At 38.8% G+C, this 12,360-nt stretch overlaps 1 protein-coding gene across 1 annotated transcript; it reads right to left on the bottom strand.

The window, feature by feature from the left end:
* Positions 1–2,035: 2,035 nt before the first annotated feature.
* On the bottom strand, positions 2,036–2,998 carry LOC105865725 (olfactory receptor 2T29). Its single transcript, XM_012754532.3, has one exon. The coding sequence runs from the start codon at positions 2,996–2,998 to the stop codon at positions 2,036–2,038; it is 963 nt and encodes a 320-aa protein (XP_012609986.1).
* Positions 2,999–12,360: the final 9,362 nt, after the last annotated feature.

The raw sequence follows: 12,360 nt of genomic DNA, 5'->3' as shown, positions 1-12,360 counted from the left end.
ATTTCTTTTAACTGTATTTTATAACTGGTTGTTCTTGACAAAGAGGAAAGCTACTGATTTACTTTAATCAGTAGACTCTTCCCTGAAATCTTACTAGGTTGCTATTTTTATTTTATAATTCCCGCCATGATCCTTTACAGAATAGTTTCCATTTAACCCTTTTAACAACCCTAGGTAGTAGAAGTGGCTATTGTCCCGAACAAGTCATTCAGGATGCACCCAAGACCACTTCTCCAAATGTCCAAATATCTCTGAATTTTTCTATCTCACTCTCTCTGGCTCCCATATTGAACCTCTTCTTCTTATGGGACCACGTCAACATCATGCTTGTTGAGAATCCTAGAAATTGCTACTTCCCCTTCCCGGAGTACATCCCCAGCAATATCTGCAAGTCCATTTGTTTCACCATCTCCACAAAACATCAGTCAGCACAACACTCCTTCCAATGCGCTGCCGTTCCGTTATGCTGTTTCGTGTTCGAAGCGTTACATCCTGCTTCTGTTCTTACCTCACCCTTAATCAGTATGTCTGTTACAGTGCGTGTTGCAGTGTGTGTTGCAGCACATGTTACAGCAGGTGGTCCCGAGGACAAACCCAGTGGCTTGCAGAGAGTCAAGGAATCAACGTTTATTTGCTGGCGGGCTCAGAGGGGCCTCGCCAGCAAATTCTTAGCCCATCTTATTTGGCACAGCAAATAACACAAGCGCAAGTGTGAATGTTACATTTATGCTTTCCACACATATGGAGTCCAACACACACACACACACACACACACACACACACACACACTTTGCCTTTCCCCTCAAAGAAAATATATTTTACTTTTATTTCCTATTTCCCCCCACTTTTTTGTTGATTCTTTGGAGATTTTAGTCCCACGTTGAAAATAGCGTATCAAAATTTATATCAAATGTTATTTAGATGTGACTAATAGTTTTACTTGTTTTTTGCTCAATATGTTTTCTTATGAACCAAATTATCCTCATCAACCAGTATGTCATCTCTTTAGTATATTCTCAAGTAATCATTATAGATAAATTAAGTTTACTAAACTTAAGTTTAGTTACTTACCCACCTACAGTTCAAAGTACTTGGGGACAGTAGCCATGCGTTATTCAGAATTTAATCTTACCTTAGTTTTTTAAAAAATTCTAATATGGTATAACATGTTCATTGAATAAATGAAGAAAGGAATGTTAACACCCTGTCTCTGTTTGTTTGTATAAGAAGTTGCATACTTCAAATATCAGCTCAGATGCTGCCTTGAGCCGGCAATGTTCCCTAAATCTTCCTTCTACTTGAGGTTAATATTTCTCCCACAGTTCCTTATGTAGTCTTAGAGCTTCAATATACACATGATGCTAATTATTTCAGAGAGATACCACACACTAGATGCCTTCAAAGTTGGATCATGCAGAAAATGGCACCCCTCAACAAAGTGGGAAGATAACTGGATTTTCTCAGTACTGATTAGGCACATTGAAATGAGCATGATTTCTAATATCTTGCATTGTAGTACCATCACCCAGAAAGGAAAAAAAATGTTCAAAAGGGTATGGAGAAAAGTCTGCATTTAACTCTTCTTTTGTAAATAATTCCATATTTACAGAAAAGTAATATTTAAAAAGAATAATACAATTAATACCTACACAGCCTTTACCTAGCTTCACCCATCATTGACATCGGACTCCTTTGCTTCACTGTTCCCCTCTCTCTCGCTTTCGCTCTCTTGTCAGTTGAACACCTTATGACATTTTTCCTCTAAACAATTTATTATGCATACTCTTCTACAGAATAGAGAGCACTTAGCAACTTCTAAAAATGTAACATCAATAAAATGCAATCATATAAGAATTTTGAGCAGACAGGAGTATAAAAATGAAAAGCTTTTCCAGTACAGTGAGCCAGTGTCTCAAAAAGGGGTGAATATGAAATGAAACATCATGATGAAAGAGTCTGAGAAATAACATTGGCATAAAATCCTAAACATCTGACCTACAGAGAAAAGGAAACAAAATCATTAGTACCATATTTCCTACTTTACAGTTTCTTGAAAGATAGGTCCCACATTCAACATTTTCTTCAGAGACCCCATGACATCCTTATTCCTGAAACTATAGATTAAAGGGTTTAGCACAGGAGTTAGGATGGTATAAAAGACAGACACTATCATGTCTTTCTCAGGAGTGTGGTAGGAGCTGGGGAGCATATAGGTGTAGAAGGCAGCCCCGTAGAAGAGGATAACCACAGTCATGTGGGAGGAGCAGGTGGCAAAGGCCTTCTTTTGGCCCTCTGCTGAGCGCATCCTGTGGATGGTGAGGAGAATGAATAAATAGGAGCTTGAAATGACTGTCACAGGAATGAGGAGCATGAGGACACAGCACAGGTACATAAGCATTTCATAGAGTGACGTGTCTGAGCAAGAAAGCATCGTTACAGCAGGGACTTCACAGAAGAAATGGTGAATCTCCCGCGACCTGCAGTAGGGGAAGGTCATGGTGATTGGAGTGAGCATGAAGCCATCTACTGATCCCAGGAACCAGCAGCCAGATGCCAGGAAAATACACACTCTGTGGTTCATTAGGACAGGGTAACGAAGTGGATGGCAGATGGCCATGTAGCGGTCATAGGCCATGGCGGCTAGAAGAAAAAATTCGGAACCTACTAGTGTCAAATAAAGGAACATCTGCATCCCACATTCAGGGGCTGAGATCTTATTCACACCTGTGACCTGGTCCATGAGCATCTTGGGCACAGTGGTAGAAATGTACACCATGTCCATGAGAGAGAGCTGACTAATGAAAAAGTACATGGGGGTATGGAGGTGGGTGTCAGAGTGTATTAGAAGTATCAGGACAGCATTTCCAGACAAGGCCATCAGGAAAACTATAAAAATGACCACACAAACTGCAGCTGGATGTTTGGATTGACTGAAGAGTCCCATCAGGGTAAAATATGATCCTCCAGTGTGGTTGGTCATCCAAGTGCTATTGTCCATGAGGTTTCACATAGGCCATCAAGGAGAGATTTAGAGTTAATGTAATGCAACTCTCGGAAAGGAACGTTTAGTGAGTCTTCACGTGTGTGTACACACCAGCCTGACCGTGCAAACTGGAAGAAGTCCCGTGGGCCTGCAGATTTGAGGACTATAAATGACCTATAATTTAACAAATTTACAAAACAAACTAAGAATTCACAACTATGGATCAAAATAATTGGTAACTTACAGCCAGGTTGCCACAGTTACAAGCCGTAAACTTCCCTGAAGACAGATAGTGTCATTTGTCAACAAGTACTGGAAATTCACAGAGCTGCTGTCTTGTGCTAACACAGAAAGTGAATCATTGAAAAAAACAGAAATGAAATTCCTTATTTCTAGAGTTTTTGTTATAGAAGTCTGCATTGAGTTAACTTCTCTGGTTTAAGAGCACAATTGGGGTCTTAAAGACATTCAGAGGTATATCCCATATAAGAAAGATTTAGAAAGTAAATAAAGCATAACTTGGAAAAAAATTCTATACCAAACTCTTGAACCCCACTGCCCATAAAATTGGGCCCTGCCACGAGCTCTGCGGTTCTGTGGAGTGAGCCCCACATCTTCAGGAGCAGGGCATGGGCTTCACACAAGACAACCCCTTGGAGCCTCGGGTGGCATAGGGCAGGGAGCCCAGCCACAGCCAGACTGCAGCCATGGCTCCAGCCTCCCTCTATCTGCCTTTTTTCTGTCTACGCTATGTAACAAGAGGATAAGAATAATGTCTGAGCTCAGGATCAAATGGGGTAAAGTACACTACCAGTTATAGAGGAATAAACACATATACTCTTAAAGAGTTGTCTGTACCAGTTATTCTGCAGAACCTACCTCAGAGACAGCTGTTACTATTTTGTCTTAGGATGTGAGACGTTTTACTTCAGTTCTCCAGTTTCAGTACCTTGTTGTACACTTAAGATTTTGATTTTCAAAATAAAATGGGAAAATATCTATCTGCAATATAATAAATAAATAAGTAAAGCATGCAACCTGCTTCACAAAAAGAATTTGGATTTGATAAAAATTTTTATGTGTATATAGACTTATTTCATATAAATGTGTATAAACTTTAAATATATATTTATAGAAATATACATATATGAATATATAAATATAAATAAATACATGATATATTTGATATTTAGCCCTGGACAAGCAGAGCTTTGTGAAGATCCCACTTCCTTTCGGTCTAGTCCACGGTCTTCCCAGTTCATCTCCTTAGAGCCCCAACCGTCGGGAGTCAGAGGGTCACTGCTGCTTACCAGGCAAGACCTTAGTTGTTTTTGCAGCCATCATGTGCTTGATTGCCTGCCACAATCAATTTTCATGAAAACTGAGTCACACAAAGGAAAACTGAACAGCACTGAGATGTCTGTGATGCCAAGTCACTGTCACCTGCTCTGCCTCGCTGCTCCCAGCCTGCCTCCGTGTCAGACTCCGAAGACGGGTCTGAGACAAATCAAACTGGATTGCACTAAGGATGCCACCGTCACTTATTCAGAAAAAATATATGTTGTATAAATATGATTTAGAGTAGAATTTCTAAATAGCTGCAAAATAAATAATAAGAAAGAGCAATAGACACAAAATGTATCTGGCCTTTCTGAGGACAGTCCATAAGAGCTTCTTCCACATTTTTTCTTAAAGAGACTAAACCTTTTCAACTTTTCCACTTCTGACGTATTAACTGTTAAATTTTGATGGCTCTTGCCAACAATAAGGAAATAATAGTTCCTCTTTCTGGGAAGACTTCGGTGGTGGTTATAATGTAGGGATATTTCAGAAAGAATTTAGAAGTTTCAAAAACATTTTGTACTTTTGTAGTAATTCCAAAAACTAGCTAAGATATTTAACCCATTAACAGTTCCACGGCTCTGGGGAGAGGATGCAGTAGACAACATTGCAGACAAAAGTGGTGCTTCAATATAAGTGTCCAACACATCTGAGACACAATGTATAACAATGCACACATGTATGTTAATAACATACGTATTCTGCACAGGTATATATTCTACACACACATATATTCCTTATATCAAATCCTGACCCCACTGGCAAATGGTGGCAAATCTGTATGCAAAATTCAAAGACAGTCCAATAAACTGCAAAACACAACTGCTGACCTAGTCCATATTTGTCACCAAAGTAAAGCAAAGGCCAGAGTGGTGAATAGCACATGTGAAGACCCAGAAGCTGTTTGCTCAGGAAATTGAGAGTGAGCCAGATGGCAAGTGAGGGGGCTGTTGCTGGACAAATCTCTGCTGCACTTTGGTAAGTGGGGGTCACTGTCATCAAGCCACTCAGAGTAGCTTACCCAAGACACCAGACAGATAAGGAAACACTGTACCATACATGGTAACTGACCTCCCTGTTCATTCTTATTCTTTTCTATCCAATTGCTTGAATTTCATATAAACAGCTGAGTGCATGGTTAACTTGGGGAATTATAAAAGTAAAGTTAGAGTAATATCAAACCTTTATTTGAAGCTGGGAGCATCACAGAAATTGTTCTAATGCTTCACCACATTTTGTCTTCCCCAAGGGCCTATGAGATACTTTCTAATCTTATATTCTCCTTTTATAGATTAAGAAATTCAGGCTGTCAGGGTATCTGCCTAACATCACACAGCTAACTTGAGAGATGACTCAAGCCTCAGCGTAAGAGTAGAACCCAGAGCATGTAACTCTGCCTCAGTTCTCTTCGGGCCATTGTCTTCCCTTCGCAGTCTACAATTTGGGTGTGGGCCACCAACTGTCAGTTTCATCAGGAAAAATAAATATGACTGGGACATTTGTTTCTAGTGTTTTGTGACCCTTGATAATCATCCCAACTCCAAGAACAAAAAAAAATGACTCTTTCTGCTCTATAAAATTTCAGTCATGGGAAAACAAATGCATCATCACAAGAAAATCCAAAAATGTGGAAGAAATATATATTCTTTTGTCCATAAATAACTGCAAATAAAAAAACCTATTTTCTAGCTGGGCGAGGTGGCTCACGCCTGTAATCCTAGCACTCTGGGAGACTGAGGCGGGAGGATTGCTCGAGGTCAGGAGTTTGAAACCAGCCTGAGCAAGAGCAAGACCCCATCTCTACTATAAATAGAAAGAAATTAATTGGCCAACTAATATATAGAGAAAAAATCAGCTGAGCATAGTGGCGCATGCCTGTAATCCCAGCTACTCAGGAGGCTGAGGCAGGAGGATTGCTTGAGCCCAGGAGTTTGAGGTTGCTGTGAGCTAGGCTGACACCACGGCACTCACTCTAGCCAGGGCAACAAAGTGAGACTCTGTCTCAAAAAAACCCACAAAAAACAAACAAAAAAAACCACAAAAAAACCTATTTTCTAATATGTTGCAGTAAATAAGTGTTATGTAAAAGTTATCAGAGAAAAAGCACATTTTCTTTTCTCCATAAAACTAGACGATGGGGAAATGAGGAAATGCTATCAAGAGCAGGCTTACCCCTTTGCTTCTGCAGCACTAGCTGCGTGTCTGACTGAACTCACCATGCGATGATGTCTTGAGCCTCACCTAGGAGGGCCAATGGGCGTGTGGCCAGGTTATGAGCACAAGGAAATGTAGGAAAGTGACATCATCCCTGGTTTTACTATGTCCAGTAGGGGAGTGGATGAAAGTTGTCTGTTGATAAATCACCTTTGGGACTTTGAAGAAGAATGCAATTAAGAGAGTTAAAAGAACCAATAGATATCTCTGTTGCACGTTCCTGGTTTTCTTCAAATGGCTTTTTAAATCTCCTTCTATTGCTAAACTCAAAATCACAGCCAATATTAAGAATAATCTCATCATTAAAGTCTTATCTATGAATATATATAGCCTTAGCCTTTTTCACTTTACAAAATATATTCCATATATGTGTGTATATATCCTCATTTAATTTCCAAGTAAATTTTATGAGATATTGTTATTTTCCTTCTTATCTTTCACAGGTATAGAGTCTGAGGTTGATACATCAAAGACACCACTATCAATCGGCACCGTGATCTACACTAAAATTGAGGTCATCTCCTTCACATCTTCCTCTCACTCACTTTTCATTAGGTACTGATTGAACTCTTTTTTTGTCTTCTGTCACTCACTCGCAATCTGTGTTGCTTTAGTGTTGCATTTAATTTTAAAGTGTTTGTTTTTATTTTAAACACTGACATGCAAAGTAGAGATAAATCTAAAAACACAAACTGGTTCAATGAAAATTTAAAACCAACCCCAATGTAAACACCCAGTCAAAAAAATCACGCTTCAAAGGTTATGTCTTTCCTTCACAGTACAAGCGTTCTTTGAGCGCCCACGGTGCACGAGGCAGCTGGCGTAAGGCGGGAAGGACAAAAGGAAACCCACCATGTTGATCTTACGGACAAAGTCTTCTAACTTTTGTTGTGTGTGCTCTTTGGAAAAACGCTGATCGTTTTCCCACTCATGAAAGGGTTTCTGTGACAGCCTCTGTCCAGACCGAGCTTGTTCGTCCTTGCACACCGGAGGCCTGGGGCCTCCTGCCACCTCCAGGTGCACCTGCTTTCTCCTCAGGCTCAGACGGGGCGTGTGCTGGGGGACACTTGAGGGCGAGGAGGAGAGGGAAACGGGGTCTTCCTCCCTGTTTCTGGCGACAGTCCCCAGTAGCGGCCGCGCGGGCGGACTGGCACCCGGCCCGCGACCTGCAGTCGGTCCCCCGCCGGCTGGCGGCTTGCGAGGACGGCGGCCGGCCAGGCCTCGCTGCGCTTCCGCCTCTGTGACCGGCCTCCTGCGGTGAGTCTCGCAGGTTTGAAATACGTAGTGCTTGTCTATGACTGACAGTATCTAAGGAAGTTAATGTCTATCAAATTAATTCTACCACAATTGCAATCATCCCCTAACAGTAAATCATTGTTGTATTCAAATTTTAAATTATAAATTTTGCTGAAATAAAAATGTTTATTTTTATATTCACTCTCTGAATGTAAGTTTTCCCTAAGCTAATTTACCATAGGATATACAGTGTTTCAAACTTCTTAATATACCACACTACATTATTTTTCCAAAAGCATTTTCAAATTGTTATAACATCAAATGGCACCTGCACTAGTATTGTGTGTACTTTTCCTTCATAGTCAATTTGATAGATTTATTATTATTTAACTTGCTTTTCTTGATTACTGTTTATATGATTTTTCATGTGTTTATTCATGTAACTGCTGCTTTTGTGAAATGTGTTTATATTCTTTATAGTTTTTTTCTATTGAAAGCTCTTTCTATAAATATAAAAGTGTTCATATGTTAAAATAGTAACTTTGTGAGCATGGACTATGATATTTTTATTTCAGTTTTGATTTTGATATTTTGTTGCATCAAAATTTTAAAAAGTATTTGGTTTAACATACTAACTTTAATGATTTCTTTTGAGTGTGTTTGTGCTTATAAAGTCTTGACGCATTTGAGGATTATTTAAAATATCTACCTTTACATTTTTTAATAAATGAGCTTAAGGACTTTTGTACATTTAAGTTCTAATACAGCAATAATTTATTTGGGGTGTGATATGCAATGTATTGCTAACATGATTACTTTCAAGTAGAGACTAATTTCAAATGTGAATGATCTTTTCTTTCTTTTCTTCATTCATTCATTCCAAAAATATTTATTCAAGAAAACTCGTGTGCCAGCCACTCTTCTCGGTTTATAATGGTGGAAACAAAGTCCCTGTCCTCACAGAGATTGCAGTCTCGTGTAAACAAAGGCAATGAACTAATAAGTATGCACTGAAAGGTCGTGTATCAAAAACTGCATTAAAGACAAATAAAGGCAGGGTAAGGATCTAAGAATGATGAGAGACTCTATTTTGCACAAGTTGGCTAAGAGCCCTTTATTTAGGAGGTAAAATTTTATCAGACCCATAAATGAAACAATGGAGCCAGTCATTATACAACCGAACAGAGACGTCCAAGCAGAGGAACACCAAGGACCAGGCTCTGGGACAGACACTTGGCTGCCACATTGGGGCAGCTGCCAGGAGAACTGCGGCGGGCGGAGGGAGACGGCGGCGCACAGGAAATGAGCTAGGCGGCGCACAGGAAATGAGCTAGGCGGCGCACAGGAAATGAAGCTGGGGCGGCGCACAGGGAATGAGCTGGGCGGCGCGAGGGGCAGATCCTGTACAGCCGCGCGGTCCGCGGAAGGGCCAGAGGCAGTCACTCACATGTTTAGGGAAAGGGGTGCAAAAGTGCACATACAACACTGACAAGAGTGAAAGCGCATTTAGAGAAAAAAAGGAAATACCAACGGATTTTTGGTCCCTGTCTTCTACGACCTCTTCAGAAGTTTCCCAGGCAGGCTCCCACACTCTTGTCCTGAGGGCAGCTGGCTTTCCCTCCGACGGCCACACCTCCCAGCCTCTGCCGGCCCTCACAGAGCGCCACTGACAGGGCCCCAAAACTCTGGCTCTCCTAGCTTCTCTGTAAATCCTATCTGAGTGTGGACTGACGGAGGGGAAGACAAGATAGGACAGATGGACAAGCATCATTGGGAAGGCTTGATGGGGAGTAACTTGGGGAAGCAAGGATGCTTCATACTTTTTAAGTGGAACAATTCTTGTCTTCTTGGATGTTCACATTCAAAATGTTCAAATTTTTAACAGTTTTTCCTTTAAGCTGATTTTTTAAACCATTGGGTCAGGGTCAGAGGATCTAAAATTTTGATTGGAATATAATTTGGGAAGAATTGATGTTAAAATGTTGAGGATTTTCACATAGACACATGATAGGCCACATAGGTTATTCATATAGTTAGAAGCCAAGGCTGATTTAAATTATTTTTCATAAAATTCTTCCACAATAATTGTTTAGATTATCTAAGCACTTAAAGAACCAACACAAATGTTTCTCAAATTCTTCCAAAAATTAAAAGAGGAAGAAGCACTTCCAAATTCACTTTGTGAGGTAAACATTACTCTTAAACCAAAGCCAAATAAGGACACTACAAAAAAGGAATATTATAGGCCAATAATTCTGATGAACATAGATACAAAAATCCTCAACAAAACACTGGCAAACCAAATTTAACAGTGCATTAAAAAGATTCTTCACTTTAATCAAGTGGGATTTATCCCTGAGATGGAAAGATGGATTAACATACACAAATCAATAAATAACATACAGCATATTAACAGTAAATGGTAAAAATATATGATTATCTCAACAGATGCAGAAAAGACATCAGATAAAATTCAACATCCTTAAGATTAAAAACTCAACAAATTGGTTATAGAAAGAAGGTACCACTACATAATAAATCCTACAGCTAACTTAGTTGTTAGAAACTGAAAGATCTTATATGATTAGGAAAAGACAAGAGTGCTCATTTTCACTGCTTCTATTCAGCATATTATTGGAAATTCTAGCCAGAGAAATTAAGCAAAAAAAAAAGAAAGAAAAGCTTTCCAAATCATAGAGAGTTAAATTTTCTATGTTTGAAGATTATATAATCTTATTATAGAAAACTCTAAAGACTCCACCAAAATATTCCCAGAACCAATTAAAGAATTCAAGAAAATTTCAGGATATAAAATCAATATACGTAAGTCTGTTCTGTTTCTATACACTAACAAGGAATCACCTAAAAAGGAAATCAAGAAAAGAATACCATTTATAATAGCATCAAATGGAATAAAATATGTAGGATTAAATATGGCCAAGAAAGTGAAAGATCTGTTCACTAAGAAGAGATAAATAAGTGGAAAGACATCTCATATTTGTGGATTGACATGATGAATATTCTTAAAATGTCCATATTACACGAAGCAAATGTCTAATTAAGTCCAATTCCTATTAAAATTCCAATGATATTTTTCACAGAAATAAAAATAAATTCTAAAAAATTTATATATCCACAAAATACATCAAATAGCCAAAGCAATATTAATAAGAAGAGCAAAGCTGGAGGCTTCATACTCCCTTATCTCAAACCATATTAAAAACTATAGGAATCACAAAAGTGCAGTACTGCCATAAAGACTTACATGTACATAAATGAAATAGAATAGAGAGCCCAGAAATAAACTTATGCACATATGGTCAATTAATCTTTGAAAAAGGTGCTAAGAATGCATAATGGGGAGAGAATAGTCTGTTCAACAGTGGCACTGGTAAAATTAGATATCCACATCTGGAAAAATGAAATTGGACTCTTATCTTATACCATACGCAAAAATTAAATCAGAGTGGATTAAAGACTTAAATTAAGACCTGAAACTGTGAAACTTCCAGAAGGCAACAGAGGAGAAATAGCTCTTTGACATTGATCTTGGCAATGACATTTTGAATATGATTAAAATTAAAGCAGCAGGCCAGGTGCGGTGGCTCATGCCTGTAATCCTGGCACTCTGGGAGGCCGAGGCGGGAGGACTGCTCGAGGTCCGGAGTTTGAAACCAGCCTGAGCAAGAGCGAGACCCTGTCTCTACTATAAATAGAAAGAAATTAATTGGCTAACTAATATATAGAAAAAATTAGCCGGGCATGGTGGCACATGCCTGTAGTCCCAGCTACTCGGGAGGCTGAGGCAGGAGGATTGCTTGAGCCCAGGAGTTTGAGGTTGCTGTGAGCTAGGCTGACGCCACGGCACTCACTCTAGCCTGGGCAACAAAGTGAGACTCTGTCTCAAAAAAAAAAAAAAAAAAAAAAGTAAAGCAGCAAAAGCAAAAATTAACAAATATATCTATATCAAATTACAAAACTTTCCATACAAAGGAAGTGACAAAATGTAAAGGCAACTTACACAATGGGAGAAAATATTTGTAAACTATATATTTGGAAACAAAATTTAATATCCAAAATAAAGAAGGATCTCATACAACTTAATAGCAAAATATCAAGTAACCCAATTTTAAAAATGGGTAAAGACAATAGAGAAGATATTTTCCAAAGAAGACATACAAATAGCCAACAAGTATATGAAAAGATGTTCAATATCACTAATCATCAGGGACAAAATGAGATATTAGCTCACACCTATGATGAATGCTATTATCAAAAAGATAATACATAATACGTGTCAAGGGGGTAGAGAAAATGGAACCCCTGTATATGTATACTATTTGTAGGAAGGTAAGTTGGTACAGCCATTATTGAAAACTGTATGATGGTTTCTTAAAAATTACAAATAAAGCTACTATATGATTCGGCAATCCTACCTCTGGCCTATATCAAAAGGACATCAGTATCTCAAAGAGATATGTGCACCCCCATATTTATTACTATATATATGAATATTATGCAGACAGAAATTTAAAAGATGGAAATTTTGCCATTTGTGACAACATGGATGAACCTGGAAGACATTA

Source organism: Microcebus murinus, chromosome 13 (assembly GCF_040939455.1).
Source record: "Microcebus murinus isolate Inina chromosome 13, M.murinus_Inina_mat1.0, whole genome shotgun sequence".
NCBI classification, from domain to species: domain Eukaryota; kingdom Metazoa; phylum Chordata; class Mammalia; order Primates; family Cheirogaleidae; genus Microcebus; species Microcebus murinus.
Note: the sequence above shows the minus strand (reverse complement) of the source record. Positions and strands in the feature narration are given on the sequence as shown.

What these genes read in the sequence shown, in the direction of transcription:
- LOC105865725 (XM_012754532.3), bottom strand. Translation starts at nt 2,998, where the DNA reads ATGGACAATAGCACTTGGATGACCAACCACACTGGAGGATCATATTTT.